General features: G+C 41.9%; 1 protein-coding gene across 1 annotated transcript in view; it reads left to right on the forward strand.

The window, feature by feature from the left end:
- The window catches only part of ANKRD44 (ankyrin repeat domain 44), a 316,658-nt gene that overhangs the window by 166,662 nt on the left and 133,031 nt on the right, over positions 1 to 16,965 (forward strand). The window contains exon 4 of the mRNA XM_082657650.1: positions 11,207 to 11,277. Within this exon, the coding sequence (XP_082513776.1) occupies positions 11,207 to 11,277 (71 nt within the window). The remainder of the gene's footprint in view (positions 1 to 11,206; positions 11,278 to 16,965) is intronic.

Genomic DNA, 16,965 nt, shown 5'->3' on the forward strand with positions numbered 1-16,965 from the left:
GACCGGGGCACGAACCCGTGTCCCCTGCATCGGCAGGCGGACTCTCAACCACTGTGCCACCAGGGAAGCCCAACAATCTATCTTTGAAAAGAAGAATGCATTCATGTATTACTCATATGATCAAAACGTGAAGTAAAACAGGTCTGCTGCTATTCATGGTGATAGGCACATTTTCATAGCTCTGGTTCAAGCCAGTTCAGTTGAGGAGACATTGCTGGATCTCTATTTTAACCAGAAAGCATCCTTCACGTGGCAGCTGTTAACTAAGGTCTGAGCTCGACTCAGAACTGTGTCAATGGTAGATACCCCGGTCTCTATCCCTTAGTTCCTGACTCTACTTCGATAATAGTTAGCAAGCAAGTATACAGTGTTTACCATGTGCCAGGAAGTGATCTCAGGGCTTTTGTGATACATCCTTCTAGAATGTTTAATGTTTTTACAAAAATGGGTTCATTCATTCATAATGTTTTAGTACTTGCTTTTTGCGCACAACCATAGTTTGTGAACATCTGTCCACATTATTAAGCATTCTTACAAAGCATCGCAGCTACATCATGTGGCTGTATGGTAATTCCAACCCTTTGTCTAATGCCAAAGTTGTTTCTAGTATTTTACTTTTATGACTAACCTTTCTTAAATCATCCTTAAAGATTAGTCTTAACATTTACCTAAAGTTATTTCCTTACAACAGAGCGTTCTAGTACACACATACAAAGACAAAAATAGGTTGTGTATATGAGAGAGAGAGGGAGGAGGGAGGAGAGAGGAGGGGGAGACAGAGGGAGGGAGGATAAAGAGAGGAGGATGGAAGGTAAGATTTTTGGGGTTTTCTGTTTAACATCTTTATTGGAGTATAATTGCTTTACAGTGTTGTGTTAGTTTCTGCTGTATAACAAAGTGAATCAGCTATATGCATACGTATATCCCCATATCGCCTCCCTCTTGCACCTCCCTCCCAACGTCCCTATCCCACCCCTCTAGATGGTCACAAAGCACCGAGCTGATCTCCCTGTGCCGTGCAGCTGGGAAGGTAAGATTTGAACCTGCAGTGGCGAAAGCAGGTAGACACAGGTCAGGCATGTACTACACACATGTCCTCTGCCCTTGTCAGTATGCTGGCGGTTTGGCTGGTGAGGGAGCTACTGAGATGAGATGCTTAGATTCAAAATGTGGTGATAAAATGACATGTGGAAAGACAGCAAAAGATGCGCTAAGATTCTAGAGCCCTCGCACCTTTGGGTAGGCACAAACTTTTTTTTTTAAATTTTTTTTTATACAGCAGGTTCTTATTCGATTATATCTATTTTATACATATTAGTCTATACATGTCAATCCCAATCTCCCAGTTCATCCCACCACCACCCCCGCCCCCACTTTCCCCCCTTGGTGTCCATACATTTGTTCTCTACATCTGTGTCTCTGTTTCTGCCTTGCAAACCAGTTCATCTGTACCATTTTTCTAGATTCCACATATATGTGTTAATATACAATATTTGTTTTTCTCTTTCTGAGTTACTTCACTCTGTATGACAGTCTCTAGGTCCATCTACATCTCTACAAATGACCCAGTTTTGTGCCTTTTTATGGCTGAGTAATATTCCATTGTATATATGTACCACAACTTCTTTATCCATTCATCTGTCGATGGGCACTTAGATTGCTTCCATGACCTGGCTATTGTAAATAGTGCTGCAATGATCATTGGAGTGCATGTTTCTTTTTGAATTATGGTTTTCTCTGGGTATATGCCCAGTAGTGGGATTGCTGGGTCATATAGTAATTCTATTTTTAGTTTTTTAAGGAACCCCCATACTGTTCTCCATAGTGGCTGTATCAATTTACATTCCCACCAACAGTGCAAGAGGGTTCCCTCTTCTCCACACCCTCTCTAGCATTTGTTGTTTGTAGATTTTCTGATGATGCCCATTCTAATCGGTGTGAGGTGATACCTCATTGCAGTTTTGATTTGCATTTCTCTAATAATTAGTGATGGTGAGCAGCTTTTCATGTGCCTCTTGGCCATCTGTATGTCTTCTTTGGAGAAATGGCTATTTAGGTCTTCTGCCCTTTTTTTTTTTTTTTTTTTTTTTGTGGTATGCGGGCCTCTCACTGTTGTGACTTCTCCCGTTGCAGAGCACAGGCTCCGGACGTGCAGGCTCAGCGGCCATGGCTCACGGGCCTAGCCGCTCCGCGGCATGTGGGACCTTCCCATACCGGGGCGCGAACCCATGTCCCCTACATCAGCAGGCGGACTCTCAACCACTGCGCCACCAGGGAAGCCCTGTTGGAAGATTTTTAATCACAGTTTCAATTTCATTACTTGTGATTGGTTTGTTCATATTTTCTGTTCCTTCCTGGTTCAGTCTTGGAAGGTTATACCTTTCTAAGCATTTGTCCATTTCTTCCAGGTTTTCCATTTTATTGGCATAGAGTTGCTTGTAGTAGTCTGTCATGATGCTTTGTATTTCTGCAGTGTCCATTGTAACTTTTCTTTTTTCTTTTCTAATTTTATTGATTTGAGTCCTCTCCCTCTTTTTCTTGATGAGTCTGACTAAAGGTTTATCAATTTGGTTTGCCTTCTCAAAGAACCACCTTCTAGTTTTGTTGATCTTTTTATTGTTTTCTTTGTTTCTATTTTATTTATTTCTGCTCTAATCTTTATGATTTCTTTCCTTCTACTAACTTTGGGTTTTGTTTGTTCTTCTTTCTCTAGTTCCTTTAGGTGTAAGGTTAGATTGTCTATTTGAAGTGTTTCTTGTTTCTTGAGGTAGGATTATATTGCTCTAAACTTCCCGCTTAGAACTGCTTTTGCTGCATACCTTAGGTTTTGGATTATTGTGTTTTCGTTGTCTTTTGTCTCTAGTTATTTTTTGATTTCCTCTTTGATTTCTTCAGTGATCTTTTGGTTATTTAGTAACGTATTGTTTAACCTCCATGTGTTTGTGTTTTTTATGTTTTTTTCCCTGTAATTTATTTCTAATCTCATAGCGTTGTGGTCAGAAAAGATGCTTGATATGATTTCAATTTTCTTAAATTTATCAAGGCTTGATTTGTGACCCAAGATGTGATCTGTCCTGGAGTATGTTCCATGTGAACTTGAGAAGAAAGTGTAATGTGCGGTTTCTGCATGGACTGTCCTAAAAATATCAATTAAATCTGTCTGGTCTGTTGTGTCACTTAAAGCTTGTGTTTCCTTATTAATTTTCTGTCTGGATGATCTGTGCATTGGTGTAAGTGAGGTGTTAAAGTCCCCCATTATTATTGTGTTACCGTCGACTTCCTCTTTTATAGCTGTTATGTATTTGCCTTATGTATTGAGTTGCTCCTATGTTGGGTGTATATATATTTATAATCGTTACATCTTCTTCTTGGGTTGGTCCCTTGATCATTATGTAGTGTCCTTCCTTGTCCCTTAGAAAATTCTTATTTTAAAGTCTATTTTATCTGATATGAGTATTGCTACTCCAGCTTTCTTTTGACTTCCACTTGCATGAAATATCTTTTTCTATCCCGTCACTTTCAGTCTGTATGTGTCCCTAGGTCTGAAGTGGGTCCCTTGTATACAGCATATAGATGGGTCTTGTTTTTGTATCCATCCAATGAGCCTGTGTCTTTTGGTTGGAGCATTTAATCCATTCACATTTAAGGTAATTATCGATATGTATGTTCCTATGACCATTTTCTTAATTGTTTTGGGTTTGTTTTTATAGGTTCTTTTCTTCTCTTGTGTTTCCCACTTACAGAAGTTCCTTTAGCATTTGTTGTAGCACTGGTGCTGAATTCTCTTAGCTTTTGGTTGTCTGTAAAGCTTTTGATTTCTCCCTCGAATCTGAATGAGATCCTTGCTGTGTAGAGTAATCTTGGTTGTAGTTTTTTCCCTTTCATCACTTTAAATATATCGTGCCACTCCTTTCTGGCTTGTAGAGTTTCTGCTGAGAAATCAGCTGTTAACCTTATGGGAGTTCCCTTTTATGTTATTTGTCGTTTTTCCCTTGTTGCTTTTAATACTTTTTCTTTGTCTTTAAATTTTGTCAGTTTGATCACTGTGTGTCTTGGCATGTTTCTCCTTGGGTTTATCCTCCTTGGGACTCTCTGCACTTCATGGACTTGGGTGGCTATTTCCTTTCCCGTGTGAGGGAAGTTTTCAACTATAATCCCTTCAAATATTTTCTCGGGTCCTTTCTCTCTCTCTCTCTTCTCCTGCTGGGACCCCTATAATGCAGATGTTGGTGCATTTAATATTGTCCCAGAGGTCTCTTAGGCTGTCTTCATTTCTTTTTTCTTTATTCTGTTCTGCGGCAGTGAATTCCACCATTCTGTCTTCCAGGTCACTTATCCGTTCTTCTGCCTCAGTTATTCTGCTATTGATTCCTTCTAGTGTATTTTTCATTTCAGTTATTGTATTGTTCATCTCTGTTTGTTTGTTCTTTAATTCTTCTAGGTGTTTGTTCTTTAATCTTTTAGGTCTTTGTTAAACATTTCTTGCATCTTTTCAATTTTTGCCTCCATTCTTTTTCCAAGGTCCTGGATCATCTTCACTGTCATTATTCCGAATTCTTTTTCTGGAAGGTTGCCTCTCTCCACTTCATTTAGTTGTTTTTCTGGGGTTTTATCTTGTTCCTTCATCTGGTACATAGTCCTCTGCCTTTTCATTTTGTCTCTCTTTCTGTGAATGTGATTTTCGTTCCACAGGCTGCAGAATTGTAGTTCTTCTTGCTTCTGCTGTCTGCCCTCTAGTGGATGAGGCTATCTAAGAGACTTTTGCAAGCTTCCTGATGGGAGGGACTGGTGGTTGGTAGAGCTGGGTGTTGCTCTGGTGGGCAGAGCTCAGTAAAACTTTAATCCACTTGTCTGCTGATGGGTGGGGCTGAGTTCCCTCCCTGTTGGTTGTTTGGCCTGAGGCAACCCAGCACTGGAGGCCACAGGCTCTTTGGTGGGGCTAATGGCAGACTCCGGGAGGGCTCACACCAAGGAGTGCTTCCCAGAACTTGTGCAGTTGGTGTCCTTGTCCCTGCAGTGAGCCACAGCCGCCCGCTGCCTCTGTAGGAGACCCTCCAACACTAGCAGGTAGGTCTGATTCAGTCTCCTATGGGGTCACTGCTCCTTCCCCTGGGTCCCGATGCTTTGTGTGTGCCCTTCAAAAGTAGAGTCTCTGTTTCCTCGAGTCCTGTCGAAGTCTTGCAGTCAAATCCTGCTAGCCTTCAAAGTCTGATTCTCTGGGAATTCCTCCTCCTGTTGCCGGATCGCCAGGTTGGGAAGCCTGACGTGGGGTTCAGAACCCTCACTGTAGTGGGTGGACTTCTGTGGTATAATTGTTCTCCAGTTTATGAGTCACCCACCCAGCAGTTATGGGATTTGATTTTATTGTGATTGCACCTTTCCTGTTGTGTCATTGCGGCTTCTCCTTTGTCTTTGGATGTGAGGTATCTTTTTTGGTGAGTTCCAGTGTCTTCTGTCTATGATTGTTCAGCAGTTAGTTGTGATTCCAGTGCTCTCACAAGAGGGAGTGAGTGCACGTCCTTCTACTCCGCCATCTTCATCCCAAGAGGCACAAATTTCTGAGGTCCTGCCTTTCCTGCATGTGCTGACTTGCCTCTGTTCAACAGCTGGGGAGATCAGCGATAGTGATTGTGGGGAGAGGACAGCATGAGAAAAAAATGACAATAAGACAGCAAATAACACGTTGTTAACTTGAAATTTTCTTATCAAAATGGACTGTACAAATGAGGTCATCTGCAAATCCAACAGCAGCTCTTACTCGTCTTTCCTTACTCACCTTGGGTGAGCCTTAGGAAAGTCCTGGAAGAGACTATGAATGGGCCATTTTGTATGAAAGTGTCATTTTTCTAACAAGAAGGGCGACTAACCAAGAAAACAGTAGTGTAAGAAAAAGCAACTTAATCCCCCCTGAACCATTTTCATTAAGAGACATAAAACTTTAAGCGTACTAGCTTTCTTAAAAGTATTTTAGGGCTTCCCTGGTGGCACAGTGGTTGAGAATCTGCCTGCTAATGCAGAGGACATGGGTTCGAGCCCTGGTTTGGGAAGATCCCACATGCCGCGGAGCAACTAGGCCCGTGAGCCATGGCCGCTGAGCCTGCGCGTCCGGAGCTTGTGCTCCGCAACAAGAGAGGCCACGATAGTGAGAGGCCCGCGCACCGCGATAAAGAGTGGCCCCCGCTTGCCACAACTAGAGAAAGCCCTCACACTGAAACGAAGACCCAACACAGCAAAAATAAATAAATAAATTACTAAAACTCCTACCCCCAACATCTAAAAAAAAAAGTATTTTATTAGAAAATATTTCAAATGTATAGAAAAGTATGGAGAATAAGGTAATTAATACCCATGTATATAAGCTTTAAGAAATCTTAAGATTTTTCTATACTTGCATTATATCTTTTTGAAAAGGAAGTAAAGCATTGAAGACACAGTTGAAGCCCATTGTATCCTTTCCTTATCCTTTCACACCCTCCCTCCCTAGAGGCAACCACTAGCCAGAATTGGTAGTTGTTTTCTTTAGCCATATTTATTACTTTTTTTTCAATCTGTGCATCTATAAACAACATATTGCTTTGTTTTTGTAAATTTAAAAACTTTATGTAACTGGTATTAAGCCGTTGGTATTAATCTGCAACTTCATTTGTTCATTCAATGTTGTGTTTTTGAAGTGCATATGTTTATATATGTAACTTCAGTCTGTTCCTTTCCATGACAGTGTAGCATTCCATTGTACAAATATACCACAGTGTATTTTTCCATTTTCCTCTTGATCACCATTTGGGATCCCAATATCTTGCTGTTACAAACATGCTTCAGTGAATATTCTTGTACATGTATGAGAGTTTCTCTAGGGTATATGATTGGGTGGAATTGCTGGGTGCTAGGGCACACACATCATCAGTTTTATTAGGTAGCACCACCCTGTTTCCAAAGGGGGTTGTACCAATTCACACTCTCACCATCTGTATCTATGTTTCCCTGTTGCTCCATATCCTTGCTAACTCTTGGCATTTCACACTTCAAAATTTTCCCCAGTTTGATGTGTGCAATATGCTTTGTTAATGTTGCTTTCATTGGCTTCTCCCTGATGAATTTTGAGAAGTATCTTTTCACATGTGTCTTACCATTTGGGTTTCTTCTTCTTGCATTAGCTTTTTAAGTTTATACACAATATTTACTCTGTGAAAGACCATGAATAACAAAATATATATTTCTGTTCCATATTATTATAACCGGTGTTTGGAACTAGAAGGAAAAATATGAGAAAGGAGGAATGAAATCACGGGGGAATATATACATATGTATGAAAAATATATACATGAAAGTGGAGAAAGAGGGAGAGAAGAGTGACTCTAAGGACCGGAGAGAAAGATGGGGAAAATGGAAGGGAAATGCAATCAGTGTTAGTTGAATGCTGTGTGAATGTTGCTAGTTTTGAAGTGAGGCACACTGCCCTAGAGCTTGGCTTTGAAGTCAGACTACCTGGGTTCAAATCTACCATTTCCTAGCTGGGGACCTGGAGCATGTTATTTCTCATGGCCTTGGTTCCCTCATCTATAAAACTGGCATAATAAGAGTATCTCCCTATTAAATGGATTACACGTACGTTAGTATAGAGAGTCAGCGTTCAGATCACGTTAGCCATTCTTAACACGGCTCTTAGCAGTTTCACAGCTCTAATGGTAGAATCATAGCTCCTTAGAACTGAAGAGAGCTACTCAAGCAAACGAGTAGCCAAGCCTGGGCTCTGCCACCTAGCATTTAGAGCTGCGCTGTTCAGTATGGTAGCCACACTCCAGCTGTGGCTGTTGAACACTTGAAGTGTGGCCTGATTGAATGGAGATGTGTTGTGAGTGTGAAATACACATGGGATTTTGAAGCTTTAGCATAAAAAAAAGAATGCAAATTATCTCAATAATTAAAAAATTCAATTACACGATAATATTTTGGATATATTGAGTTAAGTAAGTAAAATATATTACTGAAGTTAGTTTACTTGTTTTTTATACCATTTTTAGTGTGGTTACTAGGAAATTTTCAGTTACTTGGTTCACATTATATTTCCATTGGGCAGCACTGATTTAGAGGCTCTGAGGCAGAACTGATATGCTACCCATAGTGGGTATCAATCTGTCCCATGTAGCATTCCTTCCTACAAACGTACTAAAGTGTTGATAAGAACATCATGCAGACAGCCAGGTGAAAATTCAAACCCAGAAACAGAGGGAACTTATGGCCAGATGTTCTTCATCTCAGGTGACTGATTTGACTTCGTGACACGGAAGTCCCTTAAATGTGGACAGGGAATCTGAAGGGACACCCTGATACAGCCATCTCTACTGGTAGGGAATGAGGCTTGAATCCAGGTCTTCGTGAAATCTGGGTGATGTTTGTGACGTGTCAAAGAAACAGCCTAGGATTAAGTAACAAATATGCGTTTGAGTTATGAGAGAGAATAAAAGGTCCGTCTTCTGATATGCAGGTATAAGCACAATATGGTAAAATAGACATATTTATGACCCGGGTAAAGGCCTGACAAAAAGATGGGTAATTTTAGAAGGGTTGAATAGCTGAATGTTGGAAGAAGAAATACTAGGACCTGAGGGATAAATACTGTTTGTTTCTACACCAGAAAGGTAGGCTTTGTAACAATCATCTGGTGCTCCCTTGGAACTAAGACTTAGGAGAGGAAAGCTAAAATTTGTTTTTTGGTAGGGAAAATTTTGTTTTAAAATTCACAATATTTTCTGCTCTCAATTACATCTGGGTTTCCTCCTCCTTGGCGTTCTCTAGCATCTGAGTCTCTCTTAATCTTCAAAAGATACCTGTTTGTGCAATCTCTAGGTGATGGTTCTTTGCATTCTTTTTTTTTTTTTTTTTTTTTTTTTTGTGGTACGCGGGCCTCTCACTGTTGTGGCCTCTCCCGTTGCGGAGCACAGGCTCCAGACGCACAGGCCCAGCGGCCATGGCTCACGGGCCCAGCCGCTCCGCAGCATGTGGGATCTTCCCGGACCAGGGCACGAACCCGTGTCCCCTGCATTGGCAGGCGGGCTCTCAACCACTGCACCACCAGGGAAGCCCTGCATTCTTAAATCTATATGTTTGACTTCCCGCTACTTTCCTGGGCAAAGACTATGCCTCTCACTTCCTTGAAGACCTGAGTCATAGATTTAGAAGTAAATATGACATTAGAGGGGATTTGGAAATAAGAACTGCTAATATTTTTCTAGTGCTTTGCAATTTACAAAGCACCTTCAAATTCACTTGATTCTCCCAATCACCTCATAAGGTGGGTAGAGAAGTATTATTATGTTGTTGTTGTTAGCCTCATTTTACAGAGTAGTGGCTTTTGGTAGCTGGGCCAGTAGGTGCTGAAATCAGAATCAAATCTGGGTCTTCTGACCATGAATCCCACTGTCCTTCCCAGACCTCATTCATTTCACTCCAGAGCATTTAGCCCAGGACATCCTGCTACTGGGGAGTGAGATGTCTGCTGCCTTGGCGTCTTAGCACCACCAAACTGATTTTGTTTGGTTCTTACTGATGTAAGGGGCTTGAACCTTTTCAGGTAAGCTGCCTGGATGAAGTTAGTAGAATTAGGATTCAACTAATTTTAAGTTTGATAAACTAAGCAACAATTTACCGGTGGCTCTCAATCTTAATAGCCTATTACAATAACCGTGGGTCCTGGGGAGTTTTTTAAAAATACCTGTGCCTGGTCCCACCTCCAACTAATGAAATCAGAATGAGGGGAGAAGAGACATTCTCTCTCTCTTTGTTTTAGGGATTATTATGTTCTTGTTTTCTATCACTAGTATGGTTGATGATATTTCTTCTTCAGTTAAAGAGAAAAAACAGTGTAAGTTCTATGATTAAATTAAATTTCTAGCACACATTTATCCATGAAAGTCTCCTGCTGCCTTTTTGTCTTTTCTGAACACGGTTCCTGTTTTTTAGCTGTCAGCTGGCCTTGGCCTCACAGAGATTGGTCAGCCTCTGCTTACACTTGACTCACTTTCTCGGCCCTTGTCTCAGAGCCACCTCCTTTGCACTTCCCCTCCTCTGCCTTACTTTCTAGTTTCTTTGAGCTTCCTTCCTTGTTGTCCTAAGGCTGAAACAGGCTCCTCTCATTACATCTGCAAAGATATCATAGATATTTTCTCCTCCTCTCCTTTTGCAGTCCTTTTATAAAACTTTCCATCTCTGACCAGAAGACTGATCAAAATCCAGATTCCAAAAAAAGGAAGCTCATATTGGGTGTTGTAGTGGTTCAGTTGTAGCTTGGTGGACGTGTACGCATGGAGAACTGTGCAGGTGTCATGGGCGGAGGGCATACTCTACTTTCCGGGAATGTGTTCCTGTGGAGCTTCTGCTCCGTGATTGTGATGTGGCTCCCGGGGAGCTGAGCACGGGCACCTCCCTGAGTATGACCGGGCTCTGGCTCTTGTGTCAGCCTGTATGCCCACTCCATAGTATGAGCGAGCCGTGAGCAGCCTACATAGGCTTCATGTTGTGTCTGTCCAAAAGCTCCATGAAACCTGGCTTCTTCCTACCAAAGTATTTTGCTAGTTCCAGAGAAATAATTGGGATTCTTGGATAAAACGGATTTATGCTAATCCCTTTAGCCCAGATCAAATCTCATCGGAACTCAACTTCACTGGCCTCTAATATACACTTGTTGGAAGGCTGCTCATCGCTAACAGTTTTCCAAGAAGGATGTTGTGTGCCCTGTGAGATAAATACGCTTAATGACTAAAAATAAAATAATGTATATGATTCTATATTTTATATTCAGGAATATAACATTCAGGAACACGAACACACACACACACACACACACACACACACACACACACACGCATACACACCCCTGAAAAGTTCTTCATTCTTCAGAACCTACATTTCTATAGTTCTGGAGAATCTCAGCTTTCTTACAACTGTATCTCCTACCCAGTGAGACACTGTTATTTCTCATCTGGTCTTGGCCTGATTCTTGTGACATCCTCAGCTCCTGACCTTGCTCCTTCTACTGCATTCAATGTCTTCTCCTTGTTTGGTGGCTAGAAAGCACATGACTAACAGAAAGGAAAAAACAAAACAAAATGTGTTGGTTGTACCCGGCAAACGAGAGCACAAGATATAGCATCAGACTTCACATCAGCAGAATTGCATTATGCTTCTAACCTGTGCTGTTTGGTTCCAGGAGCTCGTGTGAATGCCAAGGACAACATGTGGCTGACCCCGCTGCACCGGGCTGTTGCCTCCAGAAGTGAAGTGAGTGATTATCTTATTTAATCTAGCAACTCCAGTTCCTAGAAAGAGAAAAATGCTTTGTGCTGAATTAGGGATCCTCACTGGTGAGCAAGAGGCTTTTACTTCTAATGCAAGAGGGTTACCAAATTGAACAGCTGTTTGTTTAAGCACCTCCTGTGTGCCAGGCATGGTGCTAGGGGCTGACTGGGGTGGTCCAAGATGGACGGTGTGATCCTTGACTTCAGTGAGTTCTCAGTCTGAAGGGGGTGCAAACAGGTAAGCAGATCTGTACAGTATCATAACTGAATTGGAGGAGGAAGCAAATAACTGTCTTCTTGAATAGATGAAGTCTTCCAAGAAGACATATCAATTGAGCTAGTCCTTAGAGGATGATAGGGACTTACCAGGCCAGGAAAAGGAGAGAGGGCTGAGGCAGGAGGAGAAACATGCTGTAGGACAAGGGTCATGGAAGTGATTGAATGGTGGGTTCAGTTGGATGTAGCTGGAACACAGGGTGTAGTAGAAGATAAGTCTGATAGTAGAGGCTGGGTCCAACAGCAGAGGGCTGGGTGTCCTCTGAGCAGCGGGGAGTGTTGACAGCAGAGATAAGTTGTGAACCTGACAGGATTTGGAACTTGTGAGGGTGAGATGGAAAAGAAGCCATTGGGTGAATGGTAACACCATTACCATTGGTAACCCAATGGAAGGCAGAGGCAAAGGAGCAAGGGTTGGGGAAGTTAATCATTTCTGTTTGAACATGCTGAGTTTGGCAAACATGTCACTGGAATATAAGCACCATGATGGCAGGGATTTTGTTTTGTTTCCTGATGTAACCCAAGCCTGGTACATTGTAGGTGTTCAAGAAAGAATTTATTTTGAATGCTGGAAATTTGGGTGAGGATGGCAAATATGTCTTTTAATTGGAACATTTTGTCCATTTACATTTAAAGTAATTATTGATAGGTATGTACTTAATGCCATTTCATTAATTGTTTTCTGGTTGTTTTTGTAATTCTTTTTTGTTTTTTTTCTTCTTTTGCTGTCTTTCATTGTGATTTGATGACTTTGTTGAGTGTTATGTTTAGATTCTTTTCTATTTTTCTACGTGTATCTGTTGTAGGTTTTTGGCTTGTGGTTACCATATATGTATATGTTGATGATCTCTTAATTTCAAACATATTCTAACAACTCGGAATTTTTACTCCCCCTGCTATATTTAATGTTTTTGATATCATATTTTACATCTTTTTGTTTTGTGTATCCCTTAACTACTTATTGTGGATATAGATGATTTTGCTACTTTTGTCTTTTAGCCTTTCTACTAGCTTTATAAGTGGTTGATCTACTACCTTTAGTTTATGTTTGCCTTTACCAATGAGATTTTTCCTTTCATAATTTTCATATTTCTACTTGTAGCCTTTTCTTTTCCACTAAGAGAAGTCCTGTGAACATTTCTTGTAAAGCTAGATTAGTGGTGCTGAATTCTTTTAGCTTTTGCTTCTCTGTAAAACTCTTTGTCTGTCCTTCAAATCTGAATGATAACCTTGCCAGGTAGAGTATTCTCAGTTGTACATTTTTTCCTTTCATTGCTTTGAATATAAAGTGCTACTCCCTTCTGGCCTGCCAAGTTTCTGCTGAAAGTCAGCTGATTATCATATCCCTTGTACATAACTAGCTGCTTTTCTCTTGCTGCTTTTATTTTTTATTATTATTTAAAATTTTTTAATATATTTTTAGAAATTTATTTTATTGAAGTATAGTTGATTTACAATGTTATGCTACTTTTTGCTGTATAGCAAAGTGATTCAGTTATACATATATGTATATATATATACGTTCTTTTTCATATTCTTTTCCATTATGGTTTATCACAGGATATTGAATATAGTTCCCTGTGCTATACAGTAGGACCTTGTTGTTTATCCATTCTCTATATAATAGTTTGCATTTGCTAATCCCAAATTCCCAATCCATCCCTCCCCACCCACTCCCCCCCCTCCCCCAGCAAGCTATTGCTGTTTTTTTTTTTTTCGGTACGCAGGCCTCTCACTGTTGTGGCCTCTCCTGTTGCGGAGCACAGGCTCCGGACGCGCAGGCTCAGCGGGCATGGCTCACAGGCCCAGCCACTCCGCGGCATGTGGGATCTTCCCAGATAGGGGCACGAACCCGTGTCCCCTGCATCGGCAGGCGGACTCTCAACCACTGCGCCACCAGGGAAGCCCGCTATTGCTGTTTTTAAGATTCTCTTTTTTTCTTTAATTTTTGTCATTTTAATTACATTGTGTCTTGGTGTGGACCTCTTTGGGTTTGCTTTGTTTGGGATTCTCTGGGATTCCTGGACCTGCATATCTGTTTCCTTCCCCAGGTTAAGGGAGTTTTTAGCTATTACTTCTCTGCCCCTTTCTCTTTCTCTTCTCCTTCTGGGACTCCTATATTGGAAATGTTAGTACACTTGCTATTGTCCCAGAGGTCTCTTAAACTATCCTCATTTTTTAAAATTCTTTTTTTCTCTTTTCTGTTCAGCTTGGGTGATTTCCACTACTCTGTCTTCCAGATTCCTCTGTGTCATCTAACCTACTGTTGATTCCTTCTAGTATATTTTTCATTTCAGTTATTGTATTCTTCAGCTTTGTTTGGTTCTTCTTTATATCTTCTAACTCTTTGTTAAAATGCTCGTTGTGTCCATCCATCCTTCTCCTGAGTTCATTGGGCATCTTTATGATCATTACCTTGACCTATTTATTGGATTGATTGCTTATCTCTACTTCATTTAGTTCTCTTTCTGAGGTTTTGTCTTGTTTCTTCATTTGGAACATACTCCTCTATCTCCTCATTTTGCCTAATTCTCTGTGTTTATTTCTATGTGGTAGGAGGTCAGTTACATTTCCTGATCTTAGAGAAGTGGCCTTATGTAGGAGATGCCCTATGGGGTCCAACAGCATGCTTCCCTCTGGTCACCAGAGCTATATGCTCTAGGGGTGCCCCCATCTGGGCTGTGGGCCCCCCTCTGTTGGAGCGGGTCCAATTATTGTGGGTTTGCTGGGAGGCGGGGCTGGCTCCCACTCGGTAGGCTGTGAGGTTCTGCCTCATGGAGTAGCTATGGGCCCACTGGAGGATGGGTAGTTTCCCCAAGCAGTTAGCTGTGCAGCCTTGGGGGTGTCGGGCTGGTGCTGATGGGCAGGTAAGTCCCCCAGCACTAATAGGCTATCAGGAGGATTCCAAAATGGCACTTGGCCAGTGCTGACATCATTGTAGAATGAACTCCCCCAAATGGCTGCCACCAGTGTCTTTATCCTCAGATGGAGTCCCGGTTGCCTTCTGCCTCTCTGAGAGGCTCTCCAAGAATAGCAAGTAGGTCTGACCCAGGCTCCTTTTGAACTACTGCCTCTGCACTGGGACTTGGAGTATGTGAGATTTTCTACATGCCCTTTAGGAGCAGTCTGGTTCCTAAGCTCTCTGGCTCTCCTGAACACAAGCCCCACTGGTTTCCAAAGCAGAACTTCTGGGAGCCCATCTTCCTGATGCAGGATCCTGGGCTGGGGAGCCCAATGTGTGGCTTGGACCCCTTGCTCCTTGGGGAGGACCTCTGCCATTGTGATATTCTTCCCACTTCCGGTTTGCTGACCCAGGTGTATGGGTCCTGAGTATACTGCATCTTAGCCCCTCCCATCCATCTCATTGTAGTTCCTTCTTTATATCTAGTTGTGGGAAATCTTTTCTGCTGTCTTCAGATCATTCTCATAAATAGTTGCTCCTTCTTTATATCTAGTTGTGGGAAATCTTTTCTGCTGTCTTCAGGTCATTCTCATAGATAGTTGCTCTGTAAGTAGTTGCAATTTTGTTGTGCCTTTGGGAGAAGGTGAGTTCAGGGTCTTCCCACTCTGCCATCTTGGCTACATCCCATCCTTCCTTTTGTGAATTCTATCCTATAGCCATTACTTTATGCCTCCCCTAAAAAATAGCTGGGGAAAGGGAAGCTTGCTTGAGAGGGGAAGAACAGAGAAGGTTTGGGCTGGTCTTTTGGAGTTTTGCTACTAACACTTGCCAAAGAAGATACGTGTGTTCAGTAAGAGAGCTGGCACATCTGTCTATTGCTTAGACGGGGCAAACAGTGATATTCCTTACACAAATATGTTTTAAAAGCCATTTCTTCATTGAAAGGCTTATAAACTCTATGTTGTCTTCAAAACCCCTGTGCTTCTAAAATGTGGGTAATTGATCTCTCTCAGGGCTTCAATGTTCCGGGTTCAATCAGGGAAGCAGAACCACAATGAGAAATATAGATAAGACATTTACTATAGGAACTAGAGCTTACACAATTGTGTGAGCTGCTGAAGAAGTTTATGTAAGGCTATCCCCTTGGTTTCTGTGTGGTCCTAAAGTCACTGTAGGCCAGCAGGGTCTGCAGTTGAAAAGAAAAGCTAAACATGAAATGGGGGAAAACAGGGATAAACTGGAACCCCTGTCTGTCTCTCACTGCCTCTGCATCGTGGATGTGAGTGCCTTGTAGAAGAAGCTGTGTGCTTCACCTCTGAGCTCGCATGCACCTGGCCCAGGAATGGGAGAAACTGAAGAAGATATGGCAGGATCTGAAGACGCATCAACCTGGTACTGCCCTTTGCCAACACAGTGATGCAGCTGGTCAGTGACACCGTGCACAAGCTGCCTCAAACCTGGCACCCAACATGCCAGTCAGTCTGTGGTTTCACGTATGCCTTTCAAAACTCATGCAGATTTCTCCAGCACCAACCCTAAATGGAACAGTACAGCGGAGGGAACTCTGCAAAACGTCGCTCAGCTTGGCTAACTTAGCACAATATAAAACTACCATTGAAATTGTTTTTCTGTTTTAATTAAAAAGATCTTCTGGGCAGTAAGTTCTTTGCAATGAGTGGCATGCCTATTGCTTGTCATTGTATGTTTAGCATCTAGCCTGCACAGGAAACAATTGTTTTTTGAGTGATTCCTTAAAGACTGGGTTTTCCACTTAAGCTGTGTTCACCTGGTTCTCTGTAAAACTGCTAACGTGGAGCTAGTATACAGCACAGAGAACGCTGGTGGTAATCATCTTTCATGCATGCGAGGTAAACTAACTTGAAGTTTGTTTATGGGAGCATGGCACTAAAAGCAAGTTAAGCCACCGGATCCTGCAAAATCAGAACAAGTTTCAAAAATAGTGTGCAACAAGATATCAGGTTAAGTCAAAGTTATCAGTATACGTCAACATTTCTGAGCCTTCTTTCCATCAGGCAAATTTCATGTTTGGATTTCTATGCCTGGAAAAATAATGTTCATTTGCTAAATTCATTTCCTGAGCCTGTTATAGCAATAGGAGTGTCAGGTCATAATACTGATTAAACATCCACCCATGCTTGACATTATAAAAGCTCCTCTGCAGACAAGAAAGTAGATCAAGAAATGGTCATATCCCTTAAAAACTGTCCAAAATAGATTGGGTTGTGGAGATGAACCTTTAAGACTTAACTTGGCCCTGACCAGGCTGCATTGTGTGCTCCCTTCTAGGCCCAGTCCCCTCCTCCTCCCGCCACCACCTGCTCCCCATGCCTGGGATTCCCAGGGAGGAAACATCAAACAGATAATCGGAGCCCACCAGTGCTGTGTTCTCACTGACCCGCCCAGGTCACCATTCATCCCCCTCTTTCTCTGACAGCTCCCACAGCTGTGAAGAAATGAAGAGAGTCTCATGTG

The sequence above is a fragment of the Grampus griseus genome (assembly GCF_964374135.1).
Source record: "Grampus griseus genome assembly, chromosome: 7".
NCBI lineage: Eukaryota > Metazoa > Chordata > Mammalia > Artiodactyla > Delphinidae > Grampus > Grampus griseus.